The sequence below is a fragment of the Schistocerca americana genome, chromosome 7, assembly GCF_021461395.2.
Source record: "Schistocerca americana isolate TAMUIC-IGC-003095 chromosome 7, iqSchAmer2.1, whole genome shotgun sequence".
NCBI lineage: Eukaryota > Metazoa > Arthropoda > Insecta > Orthoptera > Acrididae > Schistocerca > Schistocerca americana.
In genome coordinates, this window is record NC_060125.1 from 124,932,063 (window position 1) to 124,950,886 (window position 18,824).

The 18,824-nt window shown below is 43.3% G+C and overlaps 1 protein-coding gene across 1 annotated transcript in view; it reads right to left on the bottom strand.

Annotated features, from left to right (window-relative positions):
- Positions 1-2,737: 2,737 nt before the first annotated feature.
- LOC124621848 (muscle-specific protein 20) overlaps positions 2,738-18,824 on the bottom strand; it is a 32,363-nt gene continuing 16,276 nt past the window's right edge. Inside the window, exons 3-4 of the mRNA XM_047147291.1 lie at positions 14,432-14,552; positions 2,738-3,892 (exon numbers count right to left, since the gene is read on the bottom strand). Of these exons, the coding sequence (XP_047003247.1) occupies positions 3,701-3,892; positions 14,432-14,552 (313 nt within the window). The 3' untranslated portion in view covers positions 2,738-3,700. The remainder of the gene's footprint in view (positions 3,893-14,431; positions 14,553-18,824) is intronic.

Consider the following 18,824-nt stretch of genomic DNA (forward strand, 5'->3'; position numbering starts at 1 on the left):
CGGACCGTGACAAGACACCTAAGACTGCTCGCTTACTGATATGCGCGAAAATAGCTGTATATAAGCATGCATCATTTGATATTTTACACACCAGCTGCACAGATTAACTAAATCAATGCCCAGAACGTACTACATGTTGGCTTCTAAGGTAGTGTGTGATGGGAACGAGCCACTGAACCGCTAAGCCAACTTCCCGTTTGACGTCCGCGTAGTCAGGTCGCGAGATCCATGTCGTATGATCGGGCCAAGTTGAATCTGCTCCTTTGTTCATTTTCGTGTTAAAGATGGACTAATTTTCATAACGCTGGCGTACGCTCATTTTCCACATGTGGAAATCTTACTCCAAAAAATGTTATGGAGCAATTTTTCAGCGAATAATACCACAATGCTGAAGAACACGGTGGAGACTTTAGTGACGCTGTTATTATTATAAAGACAAGTGGGCTATTCGGCTTTACTTCAAATCCTGAGCCGTGCTTGATGATACCGCCTGGCGAGCGAGTTTCTACCGTTGCTTTACTCATAGTGCCAACGGTCTACTGTTAAACGAAGCTTGAGGTACTGCCGCAGTTTCTATTTATTTACAGATGTGTCTGTATTTGTTTTCTCGCAGCTCCTAGGGTAGACAATATGGTGAAATCCTAGGCATTTTGAATAATACAACAGATTTAAACTCTACATGATTGTTAAAGATGGAGACATCAGTGTAACTCTTATTTAGTGGATGGTATAAATGCCACATTAATATATAAATTACGATTCAGTGCAATTAAACTCCTACACGCAGCCGCCTAAACCCTGAAGTGCGGAATCCGACAGAGGGAACACTGTGCATGTAGCATCAGTGATGAAAAAAACGTTTCGTGACTACTGGAGCACGATATGAACATAAATATAATTTGATATGAACAAAAATATAATTTACACGTATCGGTCGATGGCGATTGTATCGGTCGCTGGTGGTCGTAAAAGATTCTTTATCTAATGAAAAGCCTTATTTTAAACTTGACGGATATAGGTAAAACCAGATTCCAATCTACGAGCGGAACAGTCAAAGACACTCTGAAACGAAAGGCAGGAAGAGAAACACCTCAATTTCTATAAAGTAACGATTGTACCAGCACTTTTTTATGCAAGCGAGGCATGGTAATGACTAAAAATGACGAAAGCCATATAGAGGTAGTACACATTAAATGCCTTAGATCAGTCAAAGGATATACAAGGGCTGTCCGGGATGTAAGGAATGATCGTTCGCAAAATGGAACCACAGTGAGAATGAAAACTTATTTGTGACAGTTTTATTTCCCAGCAACTTCTCTACTTAGCCTCCGACCCGACTTAGACACTTGTCGTAGCGTTGTACCAACTTTCCACTACCTACGTCATGGAAGGCAGCCGTTTTTGATTTCCGCTAATTATCTACGCTGACCTGCAGCTCGTTGTCGATGCCAAAATGTTGTCTTAAAAAATGTTGTCTTCATAGCCAGCGGTTCATTTGAGCAGAGGTGAATATGAGAGGGATCCAAGTCCAGGCTCTACGGTGGATAATAAAACACTTCCCATCAAAATGTGGGGTTGCACGAAATCAGGAGAAATCTCCCAGCAGGCACCCATACTAGGTGGGAGTCATTATTTTGTAGGCATCTTTACGCGCTCGCTGTGCACACAGAATTGAGAAGAGGAACGAGACGCTATCTACGGACATACTAGAGACACTGCCCAACACATATGCGCAAACTTTCATCGGATTTTCACTGTGATTTACATTTCATAACCAAAGGTTCCTTACTTTCCGAATAGCCCTCGTACTGCAATGGATAAGATATCAAAAGGATGTAGTCAGACAAGAAACTTAACGTTTTGAGAAACAATAATAAATTATAGCAGAAAGAATGGAAGGGACATTTAAAGAGGACGGGAGATAGCAGAATACCGGAAACAGTTTACAACCACAAGCATGTGGGTCGAAGGAGAACTGAAAGAAGTACAAAAAGATGGAAATGGTGGAAGTTGGAACGGATCATATAGCTTAGAATTCACTGAAAAGTGAGTAGAAGGAAAGGCGTATATACTAGTGTAGGGCGCAACTTTTCTACGCGTCCATATAATGTGATGAAAGCGACACATGTGTCTTAAGGGACAAGTGTTTCCTATTAGCATGCTGAACATGAAAGGTAATCGCAAGTCTTCCACTAGGGTCCCTTCGTTGGAATACTGCTTGCGTCATTTGTATCATACCTTAGCATGGTATTATTACCAGACGCTGACAGCCCTTTTTAGTCGAAGGTGTTAATGTAAGTATGAGGCTAATATCAGAAGAACTTTTGTTACCCATTTAGATCAACATTACAAGAGGCCGTTGGTTAATCATTGGCGGATTTTCCACATTCTGTATTTACACTTAAAAAGAGCACGGTAAACATTTAAAACAGTCAGATATGAGAACTGAATCTTATTTAGAGGTATAGCGTCGTCGTCTTTCATATACAGAAATAATTTGTCGTTTGTTGCAGCCTTATACAAGAATCACTTACCTGTACACGGTGTGCTGGAACATTCTGAATTATAGTTCAGTGGCTGAGTTTTAATATTTTTTCGGAGAAATTGCAATCGTAGAAAATGTAGACCTGTGTATGTTACTAATGGCTGTTATGTTATCGTCTTCAGATGTTTAGATCTGGATGTGGATACTGTTAGTGCGGAAATTATTACTAAAAGAAATATTTACACAGTTGACTATGAGTGATGCAAGAAAAGTTTTAATTGAATCGAAATAGATACAATACAAAGAATGATTCCATAATGGATAGACACAGGTCTCAACAATGTTTCAAACACAATTCATGCACACACATACACTCTGCTTAATTTTGCTTACTTCCCTATTGATATCCCTATCGGCACGGTATCTGATTTGTTTCGGTGACGAACTCACAACTCTGTATAGTTTTCATGTCAAATTGTCAGATATCACGATTACGTGCATTTTAAATAATCGCGCCATTAAGTCTAAGTGCAAAAATAAAATTGATAATATTAATTCAACGATATAACTTTGAAAACAAAAGAAGAAGTAACATCTAGGTTTAATCATTACGTTATTACTTATTGTTACTGTTATGTTTAAGGCAAACAAGAAAAACATTAATATTAATGATTATTTAATCTAATTACGATCTTACAAAAGAAAGAATAAAAGGAGTGATAGTAATGGTACCACACATTTAAAATAATTACATAACCTAAAGGTTTCTACAAATTAATACACCGAAGTTTGGTCTGTACGAATGTTATGCAATCTACGATCTTTCTTTATTTTCCTGTTTCAGAGACGATGTTGCGATTTTTCAGGGCATTTATCGTACGTTTCTTTTCCAAGGGAGCAATCATTATCAGTGTATTCATCATCCCCTGCGGTCGGCGGCTGCCGAGGAGCGGGACTGGTACCGACTGCGCGGGAGCCCCGGCTGTCTCCGGGTGCGGGTGTCGTCGCCGGCAGCCGGCTAGGCGGCGCAGGGGGTCGAGCGGCGTGCGTGCGAACGTGCGTGTGTGAGCGGGTGAGTGTGGTGCGTGTGCATGCTGTGAGGAGGCGATGTGCGTGAGGCGGCGGGCGCGTGCGAGGGCGCGCGCGCTAGTGGTGGCGGTGGAGGGATGACGGTGACGGTGACGGTGACGGTGGCGTCGGCGTCGGCGTCGGCGCTCACTTGCCGAGCAGGATCTTGCGCGGGGCGCCGATGTTCTGCCCCGCCTGCGACGCGCCCTTGTTGGTGCCCGCCTGCAGGCCGATGATGGCTTCGCCGGCGCGCAGCTGCTCCTCCGTGAACTCGCGCTTGTGCTCCTCGGACGGCTTTGGCCCCAGGTAGGGTCCCTTCCACTCTGGGTGGCGGTAGGTCTGCGGGCAAACACGGCACAATGACACTGGGCCATCGGGAGTCTGGCACGTGCTCTGAGCAGAGCGAAAACGAGGCTCCCACAAAATTAAACTGTGGCTTTTTTCATAGCGAAATGAGAGTGGGAACAGACAAATGAGGTATCAAACTGACCAGCGCGAGGTCTACTTTTGAAAAAGAAACAGCTTGGAAGTAATCAGAGTAATTAAGCAAAGTTTACTTAATGATTTGAGAAAATACTGAAATATAGTGTCCTAATCTGCATCTCTTCAGGCATAGCTATTTTGTGCATAAAAAGTTACATTGGTGTAGAAACTGTGGAATTGTTTCTTTCGTGCTCAAAAAGTAGAAGAGGTTTCAAATTGTATCATAAATTGAAACTTGTCTACTTTCTTTTGATGTATACATATGAGTCGGCTGCCCCTACCGACGTCGTTTTATGCAACCCGCAATGTTGTATCTGGCCTTGAAAAAGCACGAGCGAGATTCTCGTATTCTCTCGCTCGCTACGCGCAAAATATTAGTCCTACAGTAAAAAAAAAAAAAAGGATGTATTTTATAGGAAATTGAAGGTAGTTAAATTTTATACTGGGGTACGTTTTCGCTAGAAGCCATACTTTTCGAATTATTCGAGAGAAACGTACAAAAGTGACCTCTAAACGTAGCCCGTCGCTCACACTCAGCCCTCACCGGTCAGGATTTCTAGTACATTGTTCATGGCACTCCCTTCTATCATTAGCAACTACAAGAATTATTTCCCACATTCGATCTTTGTTGGTCTCCATTCACTGACCTTATTGCGCCACCGGCTTAGACGAACACTTACAAACTTGAAATTGGCGTTTGTGTAAATTTAACCTAACAATGTTGCGAATTTTAACAGTATAAAGTAAGTAGTTACAGGGTTTTATTCGTCAGGCCTTCTGACTAAAAAACTACTCTCCTTGTAAGGGTTAAATTTCGATCGAAACGTCGACGCAATTACTTTTAGCGTAACGTTTACTAAAGTCATTTTTCTTTCGTTACCCTCACGGGCACGTTTATATTAATCGCCGAATGCGCTGGTTGCGTAACAGCCCAATCAGTAGAGGCTAAAAAACGTCGAATATCGGAAATAGCGTAGTCGGCAATTTTTGTACAGTGAAGGCCAAACATAACATTGCGGGTTCCATAAAACGATTTCAGTAGGGACAGCTCAATCACCCTGTATGCTGTTGATAATAATGGAATACCGATCGATATGTAAGTATATCATATTTCATATTTTCCTGAAGAAAATTTGAAAATAAAATATTGAAAAAACGGTCAAATCTTTTGTGAAATGATTTGTTTAAAAGTAAAAAATTAAATGGATTAGAAAATATTTGACACCCTGCATTTGCTGTACATGGTATCGAGCTGTTTCTCTACTATATTTCGTTTCTTGCTTTTCGGCAAATGAGTCCACGAAACATTTGACCATTTTTCTCAGTTTCTTTCTTTCTCTTCTTCGATTCATTAACCTGAACAGTACACATTATGACCACACATTATACACGGCGTTTCACGAACGATACTGTCTCTGGCACTGTGCGGGAACCACCACCCCTGCAGCTAGTCCTCGATCGCTTCATTAAGCGTGGCAGGTGGCCTATCGCTTTTAACCGAGGAAAGAAACTAGACACATTACGAGCGGCCTGCGAAAGAAGTCCCAGGTAGTTAGTTGCTGTGTTCGCAGAGCTGTGCACTAGCCCAGACTGAAACCGCAGAGGGACGGCAGCGCAGCTTACATACTCTTCCTCAGCGACGGTTTAGCAACTGGCTATTGCAGTCATAACATGATGGAGAGATTGATCCTCTAATGCTCTTTTTTTATAATGCATTGCTGCGGTTATGGGAGTACGTGAATTCACAGAACAGTCAATGTTCAAGTTTTGAAAATCCTATTCGAAAGCCTCTGCGAGATGTGAAAATTGTGGGTGGCACAAAAATGTTTAACAATGATGTGGTTGGCCAGAAGAAGAATATCAGCCACCCTATTGAATGCGTGGCCATGCCAAGGCACATCGCTCTGGAAGACGACCCTAAAAATTCTGTAGTTGGTAATGAGCAATTTATAAATTTATTCGAATAACCGTGCTCCAAAGGTATTTTGCTTCTACAAATAAATATTTATGGCTAATCTCCTTAAATTCTTCCTGCTGGTTCTCCTCATCGTTTATATTGAATATGCTAACGCCACAGGGAAGTGCAGACTTAAAAGTTCGACCACTACAAGGTCTGATGCAGTTTTTTGAGTATTAATGAGAATACGGTAGTTTTCATTATTCTAGTTTTAAGCAAAGAGTTCAGGGAAACATGATCTATCGAGTCGCTAAATGTTTGTATAGGCAGGAAGGTCGATTTAGGCATCTGTTCTGTAGACTGTTTTGTTTTGAGAATGATATTCTGTCATTGTGTTCTTAAAATACCACAACTGATCGCTCTTACTGAATACAGTAGTATGTTTAACATGTCCATAACGGAACACGTATGTTTTATTATACCGTTTTTCGTGAATTATACGCAAGAGCAAGTAATCCCCTCTGAGGATAGCTGACTTTCAGCGAATCAAGGTTAAGTTGCTGAGGATCAACAGGCGGAAGGGTCTGACGGTGAAATGTAACCCACGTGCTCTCATTAATAAGAAACTGACATCCTTGTATCGACTGCTTCGCCACCACATTCGTCGTTGTCGCTCTCTTATTACCTCCATCACTACGCACGATGACCGTCAATTGATTGCTCGAGACGAGGTGACTCAAGTTTTACGTCAGTACTGCACACAGATGTATGCGGAGGACGACGTTGTCGACCCCCCTTCAGATGCTAGTTTTGGGATCCTCTCTGAGATGATTGCGTCTGAGTCGAATGTTTTTAGCGCATTTTCCAGGAAGGTGAAGTGTTTGATTTTATTGCTAATTCTTTCTCCCATAAATTCCCTGATCTGGACGACCTTCCGAAAGAATTTTATTTACGTTTTTGGCATCTCTTGGATTCTACTTTTACTTCCATTTTAAACGAGGTTTGGAGGGGGAGAGCAGTGCCTGCGAGATTCAAGATGGGGAAAATTATTCTCATTCCACAGCACCATGGCCTTTTACAGCGGCAGATTTTCGTCTCCCCATGCTACTCAGTTTGGCTACAAACCTGTTGCATGGGCTATGAGCAGCAGACTATTCTTATTGCTTGGTTGTGTAGTTGTTAAACATCAGTGTTGCCTCCTTGGCCGTACAATTTTAACTCCGGCGCAGAAATATAGGGGCGTGTTTTCGGTGTCGGCTGCTACATCTACTTATTGTGCATCTGGCTTCTTCGATGTTTCTAAGGCATTCTATCTCGTTAGTCACGCGTATGTCGCTCGCCTGTTGGAGACAGCTTCACCGTAACTGCACGTGTCGTCCTTCCTAGCGTGTACGAGGACATTCCAGCGTCAGTGGTGCTCAGTAGAAGCCTGACGCTACCGGTTGTTCTCTGTTGGTGAATGCCTTTGGACCGTCCTCTCTCTCTGTGCCTTGTTTACCCTGTCTCTTGAATCGTTGTTGCCGCAAGTTGCTGATCGGCTGTCACATTTAATACTCTTGTGGGGGAAACTCAAAACTAGGAAGTGTGCCGATGTCGTGTGGTCCTCCTTCGTCGAAGGGAGGAAGTCTCCTTGTTAAAAGTGATACTCGATGATTTTGTGGTACTTTAGGTGGGCGCTTAAATGAAGACAAATGCGAATTCCTCGAGCTACGCGGCTTCGAGGAGGCCGTTCTTTCTTGAGCACGTACTTTGGTTCGGCATACATCTTTGGAGGTTGTCATTAATCGTTGCCCATAGAAGATGCCGGCTTTGAATTGGAAATATGAAACTGACAGTATTCAGGGTGCTGCAGTGAAAGATGGACGACGCTCCCTTATCACTGAGTAGAAAGTACGTATATTGAATACCTATGTTTTGTGTAAGGCACATTATATCGTGCAGATCTTCCCCCTTCCCAAAATGGTAGCGATGACATTGTTGCAACTGTCTTGCCGATTTATAAGGAAAAGCCATATGTTTAAACTACGTTACGAGATTCTGATGAAGCCGCGCACGGAAGGAGGTTAGATCTTAGCTAACACACTCAAGGCGTCTGCATTCTACATCGGACGCATTACCCGTGAATTGCATACTGCCACGTCTCGCCTCTTCACTCTCCTACATCCAGTGAGTTTTGATTCGCCTGTTGATGTAGGTCGCTTTCATTTGAAACTGAATCAATTTCAAGAATTTTATGTTGTGGTGAGCTATCTGGAGGATGACATTTTGAGGCGGCAAGTGGTGACGACTCAAATCCTGCTTGCTCACGGGGGCGGGGTGGTCTGCCCAACCCCGCTGAACTGTTATCACTGCGTGTTCGTTGGAAGGTTGTATGGAGCGGCATCAGTCTCCCGATTTACACGATGGAAGTGGCTTGCTCTTGGTACAAAGTCATTAATAACTTATTACCTACTAATGAACGTCTACACCGAATTGGACTTAGGGACACGGCTACATGTTGTCGCTGTGGTTCCTTGGATACGCTTCCGCTTAGATTAACCTGCAGTGATCACCTGGCGAACTGGCTCAGGCTACGCAATCAGCTTGCCTTCCTTCTGTCACTGCTTACACCACCGATAGTACTCTGCGGCCGGATTCCACCTCCTTTCCGAAGTCGAAGACTAATTCCGTCATGTCATTAAATGCTCATTTTAAAGATTTTGTTGTTGCTAATGTATGTGTGGGAGGGAAGAGGATTATTTTTTGACATTTCAGCAGGAGATGCTTACTGCATACTAGGACGACTAGCAGTTGTCCCGATATCGGAACAATATTGCTTACAAGCTAAATCCCACGTTTAGTAGACAGGATGTTGGTTCATGTGGACAGCGGGTGTGGCCTTTACCCGATACGGATGTCGTGACGCCCTGTCCACGTATATGATCATATCTCGTTTCTATCTTTGGAAAGCTATTCAACTGTTGTGTTCTGCTATATTTAGAAAAAAGTATAAAGCGGTCCGTGTTCGATTCTTCGTCGTGATTTTTTATTCGATTTTTAAAAAAAGTGTTCAGCCGTGATGACCGCCATGCGGAAGTCCCACGTTCGAATCCGTGTTGGCCCGTCTAGGAACACAATGTGGAACTTTACCGTTTTACCTTCACCTGTATGTAGCGGCAGCGAAAAGCTGATGTCACACTTAGGTTCATTGACCTGCCAGTGTGGTTGCTTTCAAATCCCTCGTTGTTGTGCGTTGATCTGGAATGCTTACCAAGCTAATCTGGAATGCTTATCAAGCTGAACTAACGAAATATGTAGGGGAGATTCAAAGACGGGCCGCGCGAATCGTCTCCGCTTTGTTTAGAATGGCGCTGTTGTCCGTGGAGAACCACACTCACAACCTTTCGAAAACAGTAGGAGCCAAGTAAAATGTTACTCCGTACATCTTACGTAATACTCAGGGGTGCAAAATCAAAGAAAAAATAGGCTTAAACAGAGGGGTACCGATATCGCTCCTTTCACATTTGAACAGAGACGGAAAAGGGGGGGGGGGACGATGTGAGTTATTCTGATCCACCGTGTACCCTTCGACAATCATTTCACAGAGACTTTGGGGTATGACAGTAGATTTAAATTCAGTTACGTGGCAGCTCTCCAGTTAAAAATCTGCTATAATATTTGTAACAAGTACAGCAGGTAGAATGCTCGTCGTATGGTTTACAACGTTATAAAAGCGTAATTTAACAGGGAACGAGAGCGCTATGTAAATTTGAAAACCGCAGTCGGAATCAAATTGAGATCCTGGTGTCTTTCGTACCAACTGTTGGCAGTTTTTTCTGCAACAGTGGTTTATCATATTGCTGTGCTTTATAGTTCTTCCTGAACCCAGGCTATCTCAGCAATATATCAGTGGAGTACTGCACGTAATCACTACGACAGATGGTGGGAAGAGTGATACAACATTTATCTTGGTCTCAGTAAATAACGGAATACAATTGCTGCTGCTTTCAAACATATATATTAAATTCACGTATATCATTGGGTCGGAATTACGCTGGAGCTGTCAGTACTGCTGAGTGCCCGTGAACTAGTTGCAAACACGTCTGCCTATAATTATAACGTTAAAAATGAGTAGTCGTTACCCTCGGAAGAAGTTGTGGGTGTGACAGAAAGTACCGAAGCAGTGATGCAGATCGCTCGCTCCAAGAATAGGCGTCAGCCTTTTGCAAAGTTGTTTGTCTAACCCTGGCACGGGCGCAGCTTTCTTTCCCAGGATCTGTTTATCTGAGACTGACTCTTGTTGCCGCTTTCTAACGCGAGCTGCCGGCTGACAGAAATAAACAGTCGCAACGACACGGCGTGAAATACAGCAACAAACTGACGGAACTCTCCTAAAAGCACGTCCACGAATACTGAGCTGCGCAGTTTCTGGGTCAGTAAGAAGACTTTACTCGCATGCTGTAGCTGTGTTCGGGTTCTACCGGTAGCTCAACAATGCTATTTTACTTTACTTACACAGTTGCCGCGAAGCGTAAAGTTTCTACCTAAAACCATCCAGTGTAATAACGAGAAGTACGGTATCATGTTGAATTTGCACTGATGAGCTAAAACATTATGATCACTAGTTAACAGAGCATTGGTCCACCATTGTAACGGGATACGGCAGAGATTCTGCGTGGCATGCATTGAACAGGTCCTCCGCAAGTTCCCGTCGGTATATGGCATCAGAAGACACGTTGAGGGTGTGGAGCTGGCGCCAAAGCGTCCCACACGTATTCCATCAGGTTCAAATACGACGATTTTGCGGCCAGGACGTTAACGTTGGTTTACTGTCACGATCCTCAAACCACTAAAGCACGATTGTGGCCTTGTGAGACTGACAGTTAAACCTCTGGAAGTTGCCATCGCCGTCGGGGAAGACTTCAAGCATTAACAGCTGCAGGTGTTCCGCAGTGAAGTTCATGCAGTCGACAGATAGGGCCTCGGATTACTACCGCAGGCTCCACGGAGCCGCGGTGACAGCCCCCACACTGGCGCCACCGACCTGGTCCGTGGCGCTGTGCGTGTCTCGAGACTAGCCGTTCGCCTGGATTACGGTGTGTCTGGACACGATCGCTGTCACGCTGTAAGAAGAAACTTTATTTATCTGACCAGGGACACACTTCCATTGATCCGGGGTCCAATTTCGATGATCCTGTCCCGCTGGAGTCTTAAGTGACGATATCATTGGGTCAACACCCGAACACATAGGAGACGTTTGCGTTTGTTGCAAAGCCCAGTGTTATAAAATGTGCGCCGAATGGTGTATCCCTGAAACACGTGTGCTGTACCAGCATTGTCCTCTGTCATCAGATATGCCACACATCGCCGCGTGCCCTGCTCGCTCCCGACCTCCACGTTCAGCGACGAGTCGTCGAAGTCCAGAACCGTGTCGCCTACTCGTGATTGTAGCGCACTTCAACCGCTTTCCATATGTGCTGACGACAGCAGCACGCGAACTGCTGGCCATCTCCACGGTTTCCGATATGTTCGTTCCCAGGCGCCAGGCCATAACAATCTGGCCTCTGTCAAAACCGCCTGTGCCACTGGATTTCCTCTTTTGCGGCTTGTTTAGTTGCCAGAAAGATTCCCCGCTTGTATCCTTTCCTTTCCACAACAGCAGTAGGCGGAATTATGTGTCGCGGTGGGCAGTAGTCGTAATGTTCTGGCTCACTAGTGAACGTTCTCTGCGACAGAGGCGGGGGGAATAAACAAGTGGATGTCAGTACCCGACAAGCTGCCGTAAGAAAAGAAGATTAACATGTAAAGCACGCCTGCGATCACCTCATTATGGAGCGAGCACAAGCACTGGCAGGTCGAGAGTGGAGGAAGGAACCATTCTGGCGTTTGCATTATTACGTGGAAATGAGGAAATGAATCCGCTCCTGTTGAACGCAAATTCTGTGCCTCAGCCACTGCGTCACCTGGCTCGGCGCCACAGTGTGGTGCGTGGCGTAGGATAATTTCCCTACGTCCTTTTCCACTCTTCCGTTTGTAGTCAATTATTGGTACTGATGATTGTATGTCTCCCTATCATCTTATAGTTTCATAATTTTATTGCCATGGTCATTTAATGATATATATGTGGAGGCAAGTGTTCTAAAATGCACCTTACAGTCTGTGTCGAGCCTGATTTCCACTGCAGTGACTGGAAGTTCCCGGGTTCCCGGGTTCGATTCCCGGCGGGGTCAGGGATTTTCTCTGCCTCGTGATGGCTGGGTGTTGTGTGATGTCCTTAGGTTAGTTAGGTTTAAGTAGTTCTAAGTTCTAGGGGACTGATGACCATTGATGTTAAGTCCCATAGTGCTGAGAGCCATTTCCATTTGACTGGAAGCGAGCACAAGCCGACGAACTTCCTCAGACAATTTGCCAGTGTTCACTGGCATTCACTTGTACCTGTGGACAAGCATTTACGCTAGATGGAACACAAGATAACGGGAATACCTTATGAACGCTGCGTTATTGTTCTATGGCGCTAAAACATGATACAACACTATATAAAACCACCGTATACTCTTTACAGCCATGATGCAAAACTTTGATATTCAGAGGTGATTATTTTCCATGGCGAGCGCACTGGCTCTTACGAAGTAAGCAAAATGGTGTACGACAGGAAGAATTTAGGTGTCTCAGTTTGTGCGTAAGCGTGAAATGCATGGAGGTAGTGCACTTAATAACAGTGATTTGCAGTTTTCCGTAGCATTATTCCATACCTTGCACTTATGACGCTGGACGCTTTTCGTAGGGTTCCATCACAGACATTTCAGCTCTTCTAAATCTGCTCAAATCGATTGCCGCTAATATGATTGTGAAGCGGAAACGCGAAGCAGCTAAAGGAAGAGCAGGTAGAGCTCATGTACTGACGAGTGGGCAACTTCGAGAATTACGGAGGCTGGTTGTAGACACACACTTGAAATCAGCGGAAAGAAACACTCGTGAGTTCTAAAGTGCTACCAGCAGTACATCATAACTGGCGCATAGGGAATTAAGAAGAACAGGTTACAGTGGTCGAGCAGCTCTTCATATGCCACGCATTTCTGGAAGAGTGACCTGGACTGATGAATCACACTGTAATCTATGGTAATTCGATAGAAAGGTTTGGGTTTGGCGAATACCTGGAGAACATTATATGCCATCGTGTGTAGTCGCAACGGTGAAGTACAGAGGAAGCTGTGTTACAGTCTCTGGATGTTTTTCGTTGTCTCCTCATAGCGCTTAAGAAAACGCTAGGTGGAGGAGGATATTGACACAATGAACTATATCGATAGGATTCCAACACGATTTACAGCATTAAGTACTGCGTAGAATAGAGGAACAGTTCGGAGATGATCACTGTTTATATCAGCACAACAATGCAACCTGTCATAAAGCAGCCGTGAGGCAACGGCTGCCCACAGTCCACATCGCAATGAAACACCTCTGGGCAGCGTTAGAAAGTGAATTTCGCTCCAGCATCCCTTGCTTGTGACATCACCACCTTTTGTGGTTTCGGCACTTAAGGAGTAATGAGCTACAATTTCTTCATAGAGATTCAGACAATTAAACTACTCCCATGATATTTCAAGTCTTAGTAAAAACTAATGAATATTAATGTCCTTCTCATCGGATACGTATATCCAGGGACAGTTTAATGCACAGAGTATGTGATTCTTGTCCAACGATTCGAGGCTGAAATGGCATTGTACTTATTACACGTTACTCTCTGTTACATCCGCCATCTAACAGACCGTATCTAAGAGTTACATGGATCTGTGTTTATTACATTTAAGATATACCACCTCTGTAAGTAAAATTTGTTGAATGTGTAGTAATAACAAAATCAACCTAAACTAAAGAACAAAGAATGAAGTGAAATTATACCAATTGGAAGAATCACCACCAAAGTATTATTCTTCTGCCTTAGTTAAAAATTTAGATATCAGGCTGTAACAGCGCACTACATCTATAGTTAAAAAATATTCAGCATGTAAATGTGGGATATATATGTTACTACTGTAACTACAATTCTACAACAACTCGATCTGCTTCGTATTTTTACTTAAAATGAATGAAAATGGCGAACTATGTTAGACAGCTACATCTGTTCAGAAACTTTTCTATAGCAAATGCAGGACGCTTAAAGAGTATTTTAAGCTTTCGATCAGTTTAACCAACGCAGGTTCCTTCGTTAGAATTTGGCCGGAATGGTAACAGAGAAATGTCACCTTTCATCTGACCCTCTTTCCATTTGTATATTCCCTCAGCCCAAGGAATTTAGTGGCATAGTGTTACGTCAGCAGCGTTTTACGCTGTAGGCCGTCCAGTACCGGCAGAAGGTAGAGGGCACTTATGATTCCAGATAGCAGCTCTTTCCCAAAGTTCTCTGAGGCGCCTAACTACATTTTATGGTCTTACGAAATCCTTAGCATAGGTGTGCTTCATTTCCTGAAGATGGGTCCAAAGTCAGAGTTTGTTTCGGAATGTTGGGTTGTAGAGCTTACCGTCCTGCCCAGAGCGAAGAGGGTGGTGGTGACCTGCGCGATGTCTTTCTTCTCCCACAGGTCGACAGTCTGGAACACGTCGACGTCAGGTACTCCGTAGTCCTTCAGTGCTTGCTGGAACCTGGAATTGACAAGAGAAACAGTCAGTCATTGCGGCTTTAAGTAAATAACTGGAAGGACGATATTCCGAGGACCTGCTGTCTGACTTTGCGTATTAATATGCAGAATGTAACAGCAGACTGCCATTGGCATCTCCAACGATGGGTAAATATTTATCCGCCAACTCCAAACCAAAACAGCAGCGAGCCACAAGGTTTTGTTGCCAGAGATGTACAGTGTGATTTCTCGATGGCACACAATAATATATAAAGAGAAAACAATATAGCCCGTTAAGAGAAAACCATATAGACCGTTATGAGACTAACACATCATGTGATAGCTCGTTTCCCAATAGTTCACGAGCTACATCTGTTTAAAACTGACAGGTATGGTAATAGTGCAAACGATAGTAAACTAAAGAGGCTATCATTTTAATGGATTCTCCCATCATTTACTTGTAGTAGAATTTTATATTTAAGATTAATCAATTAATATTTGTTTGCTACGAAACGAATTTCGGATTATTAGGCCATCGTCAGAGTAATCCCTAATAAGGCGGAAACTAGTTCGTAATAAACAATTATTAGCACGCAGTTTTCGTGGCAACATTCTTGAAGAAATGCTTCACTAAATTTTTGCCACTTCTGATCTGTTATTGTTATCGCCAAGAGATATTTCAATAGACCGCTACGTACTTTAGTTGGTCTATTTACTTCTTGGGGACGTCACGAACTCATGAAAAATCCATATGCTGCCAGAGATTATATAACCTACAGACGGATGTTGTGTGACTCCTTGAAATACACAGTAACCTTTAAAAAGCGAGTAATCTGTTCATCAGTTGTTTACACATTTCTATTGAGGACTTTGGCCTTTAACACCCCCCACAGATAAGTATGGGGGGAAAACTGTGTGCATAGCTTGACGGTGACAACACAACTGCGACTGATTTACAGGGGTTGGACGAAAATATGGGAACACCCAGAGAAATGGATGCTTGAACATAAATGCACATCAGTCTCTATTGATCTCGCTGTCGACAGGGAGTTAAACTCTAAACGTACTTCCTTTATGTGAATACAGATGGTAGCCAAGCCGGCAGATTGCGCTCTCGTATTTCGCCACGAACGGCACTTGCGCACTGTTCTCAGTATGTTGGAGTCCTGTAAGAACAGTGTCCTGTATGATTGCGAGTGCATTATACCAACGTAGGCGAAAACATCGTCCGCTAAGTCACTACGCGGGCGAAATTGTATTGAGTGATCGTGACAGACGGTCAGAGAAGAGGACTGTGGCGAAATATAAGAGGACCACAGCTGCAAATGTCATAGCAGAACTCAATGTCGCACTCGCGATCCCTGTCAACACCGAATCAACACAAAGGCAGTTCCATCAGCTCTAAATTGTGGCCGACCTGGAATTTCAAAACCACTCATCAGTGATACCCGTAAGAGAAAAATGTGATAACGAATCCTGAAAACCTTGACTAATGAACGATGGAAGTGCGTTATTTGATCAAAAAAATGGTTCAAATGGCTCTGAGCACTATGGGACTTAACTGCTAAGGTCATCAGTCCCCTAGAACTTGGAACTACTTAAACCTAACTAATCTAAGAACTTCACACACATCCATGCCCGAGGCAGGATTCGAACCTGCGACCGTAGCGGTCGCGCGGTTCCAGACTGAAGCGCCTAGAACCGCTCGCCCACTCCGGCCGGCGTTATTTGATAGGTTGAGTTGTTTCGCACTGATTCAATCTTCTGACCGAGTTTACGTCCAACAACTGAGAAACGGCAGGAGTTAGACCTTGATTTGGGCAGCCATGTCGTAGTATTCCATGTGCCCCATGGGTACCCTGCAAGATCGAATTACTGCAAAGGATTTGCGATCCTTCTAGCCGATCAGGTCCATTCCATGCTATAAATTTTGTTTCCTGATGATGATGCTGTGTTCCAAGAGGACAGGACTCCTGTCCACACTGCTCGTATCGGCCAGAGCTGGTGTTTCGAGCACGAGGATGAATTTTCACATCTCCCATGGTGACTACAGTTACCAAATGTCTATATTATTGAGCCTTTGTGGACTACATTTGGAGAAGGGTGTATGATAGCTATCCAACTCCATCATCGTTACCGTAGTTTGTCACTGTTTTGCATCAAGAATGGTATAAGAATCATTCAAAGACCATGGGGAATCTATATTTATCCTATCCTAGACGTCTGGAAGCTGATTCGAATGTCATTCCGCTCCCCACACGATAATAGGCCTAGTAATGTGTTCTATTTTTCATGTTTCCATATTTTCGTCCAACCCCTGTAGCACTTTTACTGAGACACTTGCTATAATACTGGCCGTGATAAAAATTCACGATTAATCTATTGTGCATAGTCACTAGTACGATTTTAATTAAACATCTAACATCACAGACATCGATCAGAAATGTAGTCATCGTATCCTGATTGTGGCCACTGTATGCAGTAAATCCATCGTCATCTTTCTTTCTTACTGATCATTAAGTGTTGCTGTAGTCAGTTTTCCACTCTATACACTTTGTTCTGTGTAACAGCAATAATTGGTATATTCGCTTTATAAGTCAAATTCCCGTCAATTTGAAGGTTTTTTTTTTATATAGATGTACTGCTGCAGTAGAATTGATAGAATCGTACACAATGCCCACACAAAAATCTTGCATACAGCATCAGGAACGTTAGGCTCCTCTGCTCTAGAAATACAGATTATTTGAGGCTCATCTAGATGAAATTTTTCTAATAATTTGGGTTCATTTCGAGGATCACTGGAGCAAATGTTGTTTGCTAAGAACACAGATTCGTAAGTGCTACTTTTCTGCATAACAGAAATTTATTTTAGACCCGAGCACCAGTATTCATAACCGGGTTGTATAGTAATGTAAAGCGATTTTTCAAGGAACGGCTTGGGTGGAAAAAGAGGAGTGGATATTGGTGGAAAGAGAACAGAATGTAAACGATTTGCCGATGACATGGTACTAGCGGCAGAAAGTGAACGAACTGTAAATAAATTGTTAAAATATCTGAATAAAGCTCATATGGAATATGGGATGAGAATCAATACAGCAAAAAGAGAGAGTATGGTGATCGGCAAAGCAAGGAGAGTGGCACATCTTAAGAAAGGACAAGTTGTTATTAGCCAAGTAACAGCATTTAAATATCTTGTAAGTACGATTACTGCAGACTTAAGATCCCATTAGGAGATAAAAACTCACATTTCTATAGTAAAGGAGGCATTGAATAGAAAGAGGAGATTTTAATGTGGCACACTAGATGAGAGTCTGAGGAAAAGACTTGGCAAGTGTTTTTCTGTGGTTTGGAATGCTACGGGGCAAAACATGGAAAATGCGACGAGAGCATCAGAAAGGGATAGAATCATTTTAGATGTGGAGGAGAATGTAAAGGATAAGCTGGCTGGAAAGACTAAGTCACGAAAGAGTGTCGAAAAATATTGGTTAGAGAAGACTGCTGCAGATTATAAGAGAAATCAAGAAAAACTGGATGGGACTTTCGATGAGATGGTATCCCTCCTAACAGACGCTATCGATGCGGAACAAAGTTTTAATCCGCCAGGAATTTTCATATCTGCGCACACTCTGCTGGAGAGTGAAAATTTCATTCACTGTGAAAACAGTTGGAGTGACTGCCTACAGACATTAAGGTGTTTGTTTGTAGTTCTGTTCCCGCTATCTTGGGTCACAGTTCCTGATGGACTTATGTATGATGCGAGAGAGGAAGATGTACGCATCTTGTGCCCAGATCCGGCCAACCTACGTGATCTGTGGACATTGGCATCTTGGTCCAATGTTATAGACAGCCTGAACACCATAATGTGTAATTTTACTCACTTGATGCGACCATTGTCTTCATGGCGAAAGTGTATCCTATACACTACTAGGCAGGTGTGTCGAATTCAATGTCTATTATTATACACGGTGTGCTAATCATCAGTTCGCTCCTAAGACGCCATCGTTGGAAATAGAGGCGCCTAAGTTTCGAGAAATTGACCGAGGAACAAGGATCCTCCACTAAGTACCGCTACAACGAAGTACTGTGGGAAGTTGCGAGTTTCTGGCAAATTGATCTGGCACGCACTCTGCTGCAATTGAAAAGTGTTCAGTGAGAATAAGATTGGGACACTGAATAGAGCAGTCTGACAAATTCGCCTGATTTTCTCCGAACCACGGTATAATGGACCTTGCTTTGTCCACAGGATCGCTGTCATGTTGCTAGAGGGAAGATGCGATTGCAAATAAAATAATATACT